This window comes from Equus przewalskii, chromosome 6 (genome assembly GCF_037783145.1).
Source record: "Equus przewalskii isolate Varuska chromosome 6, EquPr2, whole genome shotgun sequence".
Lineage (NCBI taxonomy): Eukaryota > Metazoa > Chordata > Mammalia > Perissodactyla > Equidae > Equus > Equus przewalskii.
In genome coordinates, this window is record NC_091836.1 from 2,370,000 (window position 1) to 2,383,867 (window position 13,868).

Below are 13,868 nucleotides of genomic sequence, written 5' to 3' on the forward strand. Positions count from 1 at the left end.
TTGTGATGGCGCAGGAGGAACTCTGGGGCTCCTGGGGCTGCCGTGCTCTATTTTGGGACCTGTGAAATGGTTATGTGACTTGATAATTATTTGTTACCTTCTACACTTACATGTTCTGCACTTTTTCTGGACGGAGTGTGTTTGTCATATAGCCCAATTACAATTTTTTATTGTGGTAAAATATACATAACATAAAATTTACTATCTTAGCCATTTTTAATTGCACAGCTCAGCGGCATGCAGCACATTCACACGGTTGTGCCACCATCCCCACCATCCGTCTCCAGAACTTTCCATCTCCCCAAACTGAAGCTTGGTCCCCATGAAACACTGACTCCCACCCCTCCCCCAGCCCCTGTCCCCCCATCCACTTTCTGTCTCTGTGGATGTGGCTCCTCTGGGGACCTCCTGTGAGTGGACCACACAGTGTGTGTCCCTCTGTGTCTGGCTCACGTCCCTGAGCATCACGTCCTCCAGGTCCCTCCACGTGGGAGCAGGTGTCAGGATTGCCTTCCTTTTCACGGCTGCATAATACTCCAGGGTGTGCATGGACCACACTGTGTGTATCCACCATCTATTGATGGATATTTGGGTTGTTTCCACCTTTTGGCTGTTGGGAATCATGCTGCTGTGAACATGGGTGTGCAAATATCTCTTTGAGTCCCGATTTTCAATTCTTTGGGTCTATACCCAGGAGTGGAATTGCTGGCTCATAGGGTAATTCTGTGTTTACTTGTTTAAGAGGAACTGCCAAACTGTTTTCCACAGCGGCTGCACCATTTTCCATTTTACAGATTTTCTGAAAACATTTGAAACTGTCCTCAGCTCTGCCTGGTGCCCCCTCTCCAGGGCTCCAGGGGGCCTCTCGGGCCTGGGCCGGGGTCTCCTCCCCATTACCCGGCCCAGCAGGCGGGAGTGGCACCGTGGGGAGTGCAGCCCAATAGGACGTGGCTTTAATTAGCTCCTGCCTGGGGTGCAAGTGGGCACCACAGAGCTGTTCCCAGGGGGCTCTGCACGGGGGGTCCCTGGGAGGCGAGGCAGAGAGACTGTGGGGAGGGAGCTGGGGTGGGGGACACAGGGTCTGACAGCATTACAGCAGCCAACGGTGGTCTCATTTCACAGGCGGTGAAACTGAGGCCCACAGAGGGCAGAGAGGCAAAGCCCAGCGCTGGGGCCCAGACCCCCGTGTCCATCCCAGGGGACCTGACACCTGCCTGCATCCCCACCCCGCCCGGGGCAAAGGCCTTTCCAAATACCTTTGACCTCCTTGGTCCCTCTCTGAGGGCTTCTCTCTCTCCCCGTCTCTCAATGTCTCTTGTGTCCGCGGTTCTCACGCCTCGCAAGCCCCGCCCCCGCCCCGGGACGTCGTCCAATCACAGCCTCACTCTGGACCACTTCGGGGGCCGGCCCCGCCCCTCGCCTCTCCTGATTGGCCCCGCCCTTTGCCGCCGCGCCACGCCCCCTCTAGCTCCGTCCCCGCCCCCTGATTGGTCCATCCAGTTGGCACTCTCGGACCATCCTCTCTGATGGGGGAAACTGAGGCCCAGACAGGGGCAGCGCCAGATCCTAGGCCACAAAGCAGGTCAGTGGCAGAGCCCACTGCTCCTCATCCCAGTGTGGCGGCCTCTTCTGGCTCCTGGAGGCTGCTGGTGGCCTCCCCACCCTGCTCCCCGGGGCCAGCAGCTCTGCCCGCTGCCCCCACCCGCCTCGCCAGCTCTTCATCTAGCGTCAGCCGCAGATTTAATTAACAGCTGTGTCTCCTCTCTCCTCCTCCCTGTCTCACCCTTTGGGGGGTATGGCGTGGGAGGGAGCACTGAGCTCTGCTACTGGCCCCCCCCCCCAAAGGTGGCTCCAGCGTCCTCTTCTCTTTTTATTTTTTTAATTGTCGTAAAATACACATAACGTAAAATTTACCATCTTAACCATTTTTTTCCAGTTTTTTTTTTATTGTGGTAAAATACGTATAACATTAAATTCACCATCTTAATCATTTTAAGTGCACAATTCAGTAGCATTAAGCGCATTCACACGGTTGTGCCACCATCCCCTCCATGCGTCTCCAGAACCTTCCATCTCCCCAAACTGCAGCTGTGTCCCCATGAAACGCTGACTCCCCACCCCTCCCCCAGCCCCTGGCCCCCCATCCACTTTCTGTCTCTGTGGATGTGGCTCCTCTGGGGACCTCCTGTGAGTGGACCACACAGTGTGTGTCCCTCTGTGTCTGGCTCACGTCACTGAGCATCACGTCCTCCAGGTCCGTCCACGTGGGAGCAGCTGTCAGGATCTCCTTCCTTTTTAAGGCTGAGTAATGTTCCGGTGTCTGGATGGACACATTGTGTTTACCACCATCCGTCCAAGGACACTTGGGTTTCTTCCACTTCTTGGCTACTGTGACTCACGCTGCTGTGGACGTGGGCGTGCACCATCCTTTTCTCTGAACGCCCCCGTTTCTCTCCCCTCCAGGTTGTGCCTTTCTCACCTACTGTGCCAGGGACTCCGCCATCAAAGCTCAGACCGCCCTGCACGAGCAGAAGACCTTGCCCGGGGTGAGTTCTGGGTCCTGTCTGGGGAGGGGGCATGGCGGGGTGTTGCTCTCAGTCTGGGGAAGGCCGGGGCCCTTCCTGGGATCAGCTGTGAAGCCCACGTGCCTCTGGACTCAGAAGGAGGTATAAGGAGCAGAGGGACAGAAATGATCACCAGAGTGAGCATTTATTGAGTGCCAGCTACATGTCGTGCCCTCTACTTCCCACCAGTGTGGTCGCATGTGGTTGTACAGGTTGTATACTGCACAAGGGCACTTGGCCCAGCGTGCAAGTGTCATTGGGCTGAGACCTGAAGGATAAGGAAGAATTAGCAGGTGGAGGGAACAGCACATGCAAAGGCCCTGGGGCAGGCCCGGGCCTGGTGTGTTGGAGGAAAAGCGAGGAGGCCGGTGTGGCTGGAGCAGAGGGAGCGAAGGGGACAGAGGGAGGACAGAGGGCAGGGAGGGGACGGGGCAGGTTGGGCAGGGCCCATGGGCCTCAGGGAGGAGGCTAGACGGTGCCTGCTTCTCACCACAAAAAGAAAAGGGATTTTCTTTGTCCTAATGGGGCAAATGGAGCTACGGACCCTCGATGCAGGGGCTGCTTGGGCAGTATTTCATCCCCAGGGGAGGCTGACTCAGGCTCTGCCGCTGCTGGGTCTCCCTTGTCGGCTGTGTCCTCTTTGGGTGGGCGGGAAGTCCCTGCCCCCAGTGAAGGATGGCTGGTCCCCCTGAGACGGCAGAGATGGGCCTCCAGGTGGTGCCTCTTGATGGAAATGGAAGGAACCACAGCGAGACCCGGGGCACCCCAGCCCATGAGCTCTGGGCGGGGGGGCTCGCCCTTCCTTCTGGAATGCTCGGGGACTCTCAGCATCAAGGGCGTTCCGGGACTGCTTGGGTGGGATCTGTAGCCGTCAACGCTGGGAACACGGACACAGGACGGCTGACAGTGGGAAATCTGGGGTGCGCCTGCCAGGGACGTGACAGCGTGGCATGAGTTGACTCGACTTTGAACAAGCATCAAAAGCTTCCGGGGGTGGCCTCAACCTCATAGTGAAGCATAAAGAGCCCCTCTTTGGCGGCCACATCAGCGAGCTCCTTACTCAGCTCCAGCCTGTCCTTGCTGTGTGACGGTGAACCACTGACTTAACCTCTCTGATTGTCAGCACTGGAAGAGTATAACAGGGTGGGGTGAGGGAAGGAAAACTGTAGAGCAGGTGGTCATGGAGAGCTTCACCGAGGAGGTGACATTGGAGAAGTGACTTAAAAGACGGGAAGGAAGGGCATGCCAAGAGAGGGAACAGTCTATGCAAAGGTGACTCAGAACCTGTGGAATAAACACCACCCAGAATTCACTCTTTTCCCTCCTCCGACCTTGGGTCAATACCGGAAACAGGGGAGCAGGTCCCCCCATCCAAGTCAGCGCCCGGGGCACGGTGGAGTTCTGCAGGCTATATTAGTCATCCTCTGCTGCGTAACAAATGACCCCACAACTTAGTGGCTTCCCACCGTCAGCACCCGTCCTCTCACGGTTGCTGGGGGCGGAAATTTCCAGAGAAATCCGTACCCACGTGGAGATGTGCCAGAATTTCTGGCAGTCCCCCAGCTAAATGCCTCACCCCGGTCCCCTGATGGGATCACGAGACCCAAAGCCAGCCCCCCTTTCCACTGCCTGAGGCCTCGGAGGCCTGGGAACCAGTTGCGTCTCTGTTGGGGGCTGATGCTGGGCTCTGGGCTCCATCAGCAGCTGAGAGGGAAGATGGAAGAACGTGGAAGAACGTGGAAGAACTGAGAGCTCTTCTTGCCAGGCTGGGCTCCTGGGGCTGAGGCCACCTTGAGAGGAAAAGATGCCACACTTGCCAGGGTTTCTTCTCTGTGTCCGGCTCAGGGGTCCTTCGTCCCTCTCTCTCTGTTCACTCTCCCCAGCCAGCCCATGGATCCAATGCTGTCATCCATCCATCCATCCATCCATCCATCCACCCATCTATCCACCCAGCCCTCCACTCACCCACCTATCCATCCACCCACTCATCCATCCATCCACCTACGCATCCATCCATGCATCTGTCCATCCACCAATCCATCCATCCACCATCCACCCATCCGTCCATCCATCCGTCCATCCACCCATCTATCCACCATCCCTCCATCCACTCATGCATCCATCCATCCATCTATCCATCCACCATCCATCTTTCCATCCATTCCTCCATCCGTTCCTCCATCCATCCACCCATCCACCCATCCATCCATCCACCCATCCATCCATCCATCCACACACTCATCCACCCATCCATCAATCCCTCCATCCATCCACCATCCATCCATCATCTACTGTCTACCCATCCATCCACCCATCCATCCACTCATCCATCCATCCATCCATCCACACACCCAACCACCCATCCATCAATCCCTCCATCCATCCACCATCCATCCATCCACCCATCCATCTGTCCAACAAATCTTTATTAATCCCCTACCATTTTCCAGGCATATGCTACACTTATATCACCAGCTCTGTGACCAGCAGCCCCCTGGGAACTCCCCCAGACCCAGCAGACCCAAACTGGCCATAGCATCCCCTTTGAACGGGGTTCCCCTCCTTGACTTGTGGGCATCAGCCACCTCCTGCCCCCCCCACCCCCATCGCCCACAGCCCCACATCCTGCTCTCCAGAGCCTCTCCCCCATGTGTCGCCCCTTCCTCTGCTTCTGTGATCCCGTGGGTTCAAACCCCGACTCCACCGCTCTGAGGCTGTGTGACCTTGGGCAGAGTCTTTCCTTGGAGGCTCGGTCACTCTTATCTCCACGATGTGCGTCTCCGTCTGCATTGGACAAGGCTGGAGAGAGGTTGTGAGAAGGGTGGGTGCAAAGCAGACACTATTGTGGGAGACATTCAGCCCTCATATTTCAGTCCCCGGGAGCCCCCCGTTCCTAGAGCTGCCTCACTCCTCAGGCTCTGAGGACCCCGAAAGAACACCAACCCCGCGCTCGTGCCCAAGGACTCACAGGGACTGGCCTTCCTACCCGGAGAACCGCTCCCCTGCCTTCAAGGCGCGTCCAGTGGTCTGCTCCCTCTGCTCGTGCCTGAGCCCTCTGGGCTGGGGGCGTCTGCGTCCGGCCAGGTCTCCCCCTAGATTGGGGGGGGTCCCTCTGGGGCGGCCCCTGTGCTGAGTCCTCAGCACCCAGTGCTTCATTCAACAAAAGTTTACGAGCCCGTGCTGTACGGCAGGGACAGGGGTGCAGGACAGACAGAGAATGAACCAGCAAACAACGAGATGGACTCCGAGGGCGGGAAGAACATGAGGATGAGAAGCGGGTGACGTTCCGAGTGGTGACTTGGGATGGGGCTCTGGTCGGAGGAGGCTTCTCCGGGGAGGCTGTTGGGGGCCAGAGCGACAGCAGGGGGTCCAGGGAGCTGTGGTTGTTCGGGTGACTTCATGGAGGGCAATCAGGGCGGCTTCTTGGAGAAGGGGGCATTTGAGCAGAGGATTGTGGCAGATGGAGACGGATATGGGGGTGGTGTGGGGACAGAAGGCACCAAGACTCGGAGGCAGGAATGTGCCAGGCGTTGAGTGCAGGAACACACGAGAACCCTGTGTCTCCCAGAAGAGTTCGTGATAGGTTAGGAGGGGTTCCCAACTCAGGCCCCATTCTGCCCCCAGGGGACACTGGGCGACGTCTGGAGACCCTTATGATTGACATGCCTGGGGGCTGCTCCTGGCATCGAGTGGGTGGGGCCAGGGATGCTGCCCCGCCCCCCACAGCGCCCAGGACGGCCCCACAGGGAGTGACCCAGCCGCCGCCAATAGCGCCCGGGCAGAGAAACCCTGGTTATGGGAATAAGGAGCTGGTGAATGTTCGAGAGCAGTGCTGACTCAGAGAAATAAAATGCAAACCACATACAGCATTTAAATTTTTCTAGGAGCAACATTTAAAAAGGAAACAGAAACAGGTGAAATGAATTTAAGCACCGTATTTCATTTTAACCCAATATCTCCAAAATCTGATCATTTCAACAGGCAGTCAATAGAGTCAAAATCAGAATGATTAATGAGGTGGTTCGCGTTGCTTTTCTTCATCCCGAGTGTTCCAGAATCCCGTGTGTGGGGTGCACGCTCCCGGTGCATCTCGGCTGGGACACTCAGTTATTATCAGAAACGCTCCATCTGTATTTGCATGTTTTATAAAATCGACAGTCGAAAAAGCAGATCCACACGCCCATGTGGTTCTAAACATCCTTAAAGGTTTGCCAAGAATGGAGTCAGGTGTCAGTTTTTAGGTTTAGATTTCTATTCATCGTCATTTTAAAAAATTTAAAATTTTCCTCCTCGGTCGCACAAACCACGTTTCAAGTGCTCAAGAGCCGTACGTGGCTGGCGGCTACTGGACTGGGCAGCGTGGTTCTACACTGTTCTAGGCTGTGGGTCAGCAAACTTTTTCTGTGAAGCACCAGAGAGTCAATCTTTTTGGCTTTGCCAGCCGTACAGCTTCTGTGGCCACCGCAGACAGCGCGTAAATGAGTGGCGGGCCGGCGTACCAATAAAACTTTATTTACAAAAACAGACAGGGGGCCAGAATAGGGCCGTGATTTGCCAGTCCCCATTCTAGATCATCGCTGTGCAATAGAACTTTCTGAGATGACACAAATGTTCTGTCTGTGCTGTCATGGTGGCCGCTAGCTCCCGGTGGCTACAGGGTCTTCGAAATGTGCCAGGTATGAGTTAGGAACTGAATTTTTAATGTGATTTGATTTTAGTATATTTAAGTTTAAACTTAAACTGCTACTAGTGGCTACTGTATTGGACAGTGAAAATCTAGAATGTTCTAGACTGGGGGACAGCTACTGTATTGGACAGCACAGATCTGGAATGTTCTAGACCAGGAGTCAGCTACCATATTGAACCATGCAGACCTAGAATGTTCCAGACCAGGAGTCAGCTACCGTATTGAACCATGCAGACCTGGAATGTTCCAGACCAGGAGTCAGCTACCATATTGAACCATGCAGACCTAGAATGTTCCAGACTAGGAGTCAGCTTCTGTTTTGGACAGCACAGACCTAGAATGTTCTAGATCAGCTATCATATTGGACAGCACGGATCCAGAATGTTCTAGACCCAGGGGTCAGCTACTACGTTAGACAGTGCAGACCTAGAATGTTCTAGACCCAGGAACATGAAGCATTGTCGTTACACATCTAGATTTTGGGGTTCGAGGTCTCTGACGAGGCTCAGAGGGTGGGGAGAGGTGAGGAGTCTCGAGCAATGAAAAGTATCACACACTTAGAGAGACGGGCATAGGACACAATTATAGAGCAAGTACCCCGTTACCACTGCGCAGTTGGCGTGCCCGTGTTCCCAGGGCCGAGCCCCCTAGTGTCCTGTTGGAGCAGCTCTCCTGACTTTTACGATAACCGGCCCCTGCTTTTCTTCACTATCTTAGCCTGAAATATTAGATGGCTCTTTCTGGTTTCCTTCTAATGTAATATGCACAGAATTGTATTATATGTAGTCTTTCCCGCCTGCAGTTTTTTCACTTCTCTGATGCTGATAACGTTCAGCATCAGGCGTCGGTGGCTGGCCCTTTTTCATGGCCGTGTAGTATTCCACGGGGTGACCACACACTTTATTCGTGCATCCTCCTGCCGGTGGACATTCGCATTGTTTCTCGTTTTTGCTGTTAGGCGTAGAGATCCTTGTCCGCATTTCATTGTTGGTGGACGCGTGCCGCATTTCCGTCGGGCATGTGCTCAGGATTCTGATCCCTGAGTGTGTGGACCAGCGAAGGGGCTGACTTTGGGGGTGAGCTGCCCTCCCCTGGGGACCCCACCGTCACAGCAGGGACTGGAGGCTCGTGGGCAGGTGGCATGAGGAGCAGACGGGGGCGCAGGGGCGGATGGTCCCCTTCCCCTGTCAGAGCATCTGAGCGCAGCCAGCTGAGCCCCCTCCCCAGGCGTCTTGGGATGACAGGGCAGCCACTCAAGGTTCGCCCCGAGATGGAGCAGCCCCGAGCCGGCTCCCGGGCCGCACGGTGACACAGCCAGGCAGTTGGGGGGCAGAGCCGGGTCTCGCCAGAGACCATGACGGCCACCGTCTCTCCTGTCCCCGCTCCCCCCCCAGAAAACCCCCGTGTGTGTGTGGGGGGGAGACAGGATGGAGCGGACACTGTGCCTTCTTCTCTCTCTAAAAACCAGGAGGGGTGACCCCCACCACTTGCTGGCTCTGTGCTTCTCCCCGGACCACGGCACAGCCAAGCCCCCTCCCATAATGCTGCTTTCTGATGCGAGTGACACCCCCCCCTTTCCAGTCCCCTCTTTGAGTGTGACAGCGGCATCCGTGGGGGACGCAGTTTAAACACATCTCAGCCTTCTGGAATAGGATCCTACATTGAATAACAGAATCCCAGAATAGAGCCGGGGATGGACGGCGGGAGCCTGGGCCCATGCTGGGCGGCGCCTCCCATTCCAGCCGAGGCTCCTCGCGGGGCTGCCGACCCCCAGACGGGGCTCCTGGCGATGGACCGGGTCCCCCGGGGGCGGTGGTCCAGCTCCCGGCTCCTGGATGGCCGCTGGAGGCAACGCTGAGTCTTTCTTCGGGAAGATCTGGGGGTGAGGGACGCCCCACATCTGGCGCATCTGGAAGGGATAGGCTGCTCTGCCCAGCTGTGAGTCTCCCTTGAGCCCCTCCTGAAAGCCCCTTCTGTGCACACGGGGGTCCCTGAGGTGGCCCCCTCTGCAGGAGCTGCCCCCACATCCGGCTCAGCGTCAATTGGACCTGGGAGTGCGCGAGGGGCCCTCAGGTCCCAACGTCTAATGGTTTGACTCCCCGGGCCTCAGTTTCCTCATCTGTAAGATGGGATCGAGGGAGCGTTAAGGAGTCTGTGAGGTGACACCCGCCAGGCGTGGAGCCCAGAACCAGAGCTCAGCAAATCTGCACACCGTGAAGGAATGAATGAGTGAATGAATGAATGTTTGAATGAATGATTGAACGAATGAATGATTGAACGAACGCTTGAATGAACGAAAGGTTGAATGAATGAAGGAAAGGTTGAATGAATGAATGATTGAACGAATGGTTGAATGATTGATTGAATGAATGGATGAATGAACAAACGAATGAATGAATGGATGGATGGATGGCTGAATGAATGAATGGATGAAGGGTCTTGGGCGTGAGGCCGGGACTCCGGGCCGGTGGTCTTTCCCAGCCTGCTGTGGCCGTGAGCTGGGGGTGGCGTGGCCGCGGGGCGCTGGGCCAGCACGAGGCAGCTCTTGGCCCCGGGACAGGGCTGGCCCCGCTCTCCGAGGAGCCCGGCATCCACAGCGGCTTCGTCTGGGGTGTCCTTTGCCGACCTTGTGCTGGGCCTTCGGGGGACGCCGAGCCCCTCAGCCCCAGCCCCCAGGAGGTCGCCCCAAAGAAGGGCGGCGTGTGTGACGGGGACGCACCCTCATCGAGGCTGGGCTGCAGCAAAGCAAGTGGAGGGGATGGAGGGCCTGGAAGGTGCCTTTGAGGGGGCCTTGTGGGGTGAGCATGGGGAGCCGAGGGGCGCCTTCCAGCCGGACCGTTTCGACAGCAGCATCCTGGGGGCCTGGGAGGAGGAGCGGGGAGGAGCTGGGCTGAGCAGCGCGGGAGCCTCGAACGCCGGGACGAGGAGCTGGCACGTTCCTCCCAGGGCAATAGGGAGCCACAGCAGCGTGCAGAGCAGGAGAGGGGCTTGGTCGGCGTGTTTCACACAGGCTGCGCTGGGCCCCGGTGGGAGGGGAGGAGGCTGGGATGGTGACCTGGGCAGCCCAGAGGGGGTCCCATCTGCTGCCTTCCCCTCCACGCCCCCCGGAAACAACCCAATCAAAGCCTCCCCTGGGCTCCTGCACCTTCCAAAGGCACAACCTTGCAAATCCAGGAGCATCTCTGGGGCCCCGGCCTGGCCTCGGGGGGCTCCTCCTACAGTCCCTCCCCAGCAGCCTCAGTTTCCCCATCTGTAATACACACAGTCAGACACAAGGAAGCCTGTTTTGCCAGTGGTGTATGGCTTGGTTGAGGTCACCCAGCAAAAGCTGGGGGGCAGAGCAAGGACCGGACCTCAGTGACTTACTGCATGCCCACTCCAAAGACACAGACACTCCCAGAGCCCCAGCCCCCAGGACCCTGGGCTTGAGGAGTGGCTGGGTCTGCAGAGGACCCTGAGGAAACCCACAGGAGGTCAGGCCTCTGCTTCTGGCTTTCTCCTCTCCCTTTCTGGTTTGCCCATCCGTAAAATGGGCATGTCTCCATCTCATAAAGTTGTTTGGAGATTAAATGAATCCGTGGATGTAGGTATTGCTCCAGCACGAGAAAGTGTCTCCCGCCCACAAACTCCTACTCATACTTCAAAACCCACTGCAGATTTTCCATCTCCAGTGCAGCCCTAAGATAGCCTTTGGCTCTTCACTGTTCTCTGCTCTATGCTCTCCCAGCTGTTGATCCCTCCTTCCGCCTCAACCCTGACCCCATGGGAACGGGAGTGTCTGTCTGCCTCTGTCCCCCCCCCCCCCCCAGCCACCAGACTAGAGGGATCTTCCCCAGGGTTGCAAAATTACTCAGCATGGGGCACACCCAGAATGTCGTAGAATAAATGAGAAGAGGAAGGGAGGGGGCAGGGAAGGGTTGCAGCGATGGGGAGCCAGAGAAGGTGGAGGAGGAAGGGGGGCACTCTGCAGAGACCTCGGTGGGACAGATGGAGAGAGGGAGCCGGAAGGAGGTGGGCAGAGCCAGATGGGCGGGCAGGGGCGACAGGAGGGGTGGGGTGCGGGGAGACCCAGCTCCCCCGGGCGCGCCTCCTCAGGGCCGGCGGGCAGTGCGGGAGGCCCGGCCTCCGGCGGGCGGATCGCCGGGGCGCGGGGCGCGGGCGCGGGGCCCGAGCGTGCGGCGTGTGCGCGCCTGTGCGCCCAGGGCCGGCCGGGCGGCGGCGGCACGTGGAGGCCAGCCTGGCGCGCGTCTCCAGGCCGGTGGGTAAGGCGGGCCGCGGGGCCGCGGGGTGCGGGAGGCCGGGCCTCGGAGCCTGGCTTTCGAGGGGGGCGCTGGAGAGGAGGGGGCTGCCCACCTGGCATCTCGGGGGCCCGACCGGGACCCCCTCCGCGCGCCGAGCCGACCCAGGAGGGGAAGGGGCCTCCCAGCGGGAGGCGGAAGGTCCCGGGCTCCGCCGGGGGGCGGGGGAGATGCGGAGCCGGTACCCGGGCCTGGAGGATGGGGTGGGGGCGGAGGGCGCGGTGATGGGGGCAGGTTCCCTCCCCGCGGCCCCCCCTCCCTCGCTCCCTCCCTCGGCTCATCCATCTCGAGATTATATTTAAATATCTCTTTTGTGCGAGGCAGGAGCTGGGCTCGCCCCTAAGAGGCAGTTTCCATGGCAACAACAATTGCCAGCTTCCGTGTGGTGAATCAGCGTTGCCATGGCAACCCCATCCTCATCTGCCCAAGGTGCTGGGGAGTCCGGGGTGGGGGGGGGGGAGGCGGGGAGGAGGTGAGGGCCAGCGGAGGCGGCGTGGGAGGGGTGAGGGGAGCAGGAGGCTGGAGCGCAGGTGCCCCCTCCCCCCCACCGCCCTTCGCCACCTCAGTCTGCCCCCAGCCCAGCGAGTGGTTGACATAATCTCCCGTCCTGTCTCCAGCTAGCGAGGTGTGGTACCCAGGTGGAGCGGGCCCGGGACGTGTGTGTGGGGGGGGGGGAGGGAGATGGGGGTCGGCCTTTCCCGGGTGGTCTGGGGCCCTCTGAGGATGCGGCTGGATGGCGGGAAGGTTGGGCTGGGAGGACTGGGGACCCCTGGGTGGGGGAGACAGAGGCCTCTCCGGTTCCGGGGCTCCCAAGTCTCAGTTCACATCGAGGCGGCCCATGTGTGCCCGGGACACACACTCAGAGAGGGGGACCGAATCAGAAAGGGGAGGGGGATGGGACACAGGGAGAGGACTCAGAAAGCGGAAGCTAGAGGGAGGAGGGGGATCTTCCTGGGGAGGGAGCCCAGGGGAAGGGGGTGCCGAGCCGGGACAGGCTCTGAGAGATGGGGAAGGAGATTTGGGGGGGGTCGAAAGTTGGGGAGGGGTCTCTACTCACAGGAGCGGGTGGAAAGATCCCTAAATCTGAAGTCCAGGAAGACTTGGAGCCTCGATTCACCCACCAAGACCTTGGTGGATATAATGAGTAACTGATTTTGACGTCTGTGAAACAGAGGCAGAACCAGGCCTTCCTTCTGGGCAGTTGGGTCCAGCAAGCTCCTCTGATCCTTTCACGTACTCTGCCTCCGTGGCATGATGCTGCGGTCCCCAGTCTGGAGGGAGACAGAGCAAGACAGAGACACTTCCTGCCCTGAGGCAGAGGGAGGAAGGAAGCCAGAGGGGTGGAAGGCTTGCCTGCGTGGGGTCTTTTGAGCTGGGTTTTGAAGGATGAGTAGGAGTTCGCCAGAGACACCACGTTGGGAGGATGATTCTCCTAGGAGGGGTGGAGAAGCAAATGCCGGCCCCATCGCCCATGGCTCAAGTCTGTTCTCAAATATGCACATTAGCTCATAGTCACAATGGGGTAAGTTTGGGGGTGGCGTTTAGGGGAGCATTTCCTCTATTGAACGTCATTTTCAGTGCCAGCCAGAGGGGACGGAAGTGTCCAGAACAGTGAGTCCAGACGGCAGGCTTGTCCACTGGGGTGTGACAGTCGTCCCACCAAGGCTCAGGGAGCTGACTAAGGTGGCTGCCTCCCTGTATCAGTCAGCTACTGCTGAGTAACAGACCCCAGGCCATTTGATCTGCCCATGATTCTGTGGCTTGGTGAGCCCAGGCTGGGCGCAGCTGGCCGGTCCTTCGGCTGGTCTCCCCCGGGTCCTCACACAGCCACAGTCAGCTAGGGCTTGACCAGGGCCGGCAGGGATGGGCCGGCCTCACTCCCATGTCCTGCCTGTCCGCGGGGCCTCTCTGGGCACAAGGTCTCCCGTCCCCCAGCAGCTCGCCTGGGCTTGTCCCCCTGGCCGCATCACGGGTCCTCGGTCGAACCTGCGAATTCTCTTGAGGCCGAGTCTCGGAGCCCCCACGACTTCACTTCCACCACTTTCTATTGGTCAGAGGGAGTCACGCGTCCAAGTCCAGGGGCAAAAGGGGAAACAACCCCCAGTTCTTGATGAGACGACTGCCCAGTGGCATCACGGACAGGGACCCGAGGAGTTGAGCCATCTTCACAAACCCTCTATGACCCTCGGGGAGGCAAGGAGGCTTCCTGGAGGAAGGGATATTGTCATGGGGTTTTGAAGGCAGAGTAAGAGTTTTCCAGACAGCACGAGTGAAGCCCTGTAGATGGGACCACGTGTCGTTTGGTTTGACTGGGGCGTA

At 58.4% G+C, this 13,868-nt stretch overlaps 1 protein-coding gene across 19 annotated transcripts in view; it reads left to right on the forward strand.

Moving 5' to 3' along the window:
- The window catches only part of CELF5 (CUGBP Elav-like family member 5), a 46,882-nt gene that overhangs the window by 15,953 nt on the left and 17,061 nt on the right, over window positions 1-13,868 (forward strand). For 7 of the 19 annotated variants that reach the window (XR_011540709.1, XR_011540711.1, XR_011540710.1 and 4 more), the window contains exon 2: window positions 2,464-2,546. Coding sequence is in view for 5 of the 19 variants with exons in the window: in XM_070622514.1 (XP_070478615.1) it covers window positions 2,464-2,546 (83 nt within the window). In the remaining 14 variants the exon portion in view is untranslated. The other 12 variants (XM_070622521.1, XR_011540712.1, XM_070622518.1 and 9 more) reach the window with 12 other exon arrangements.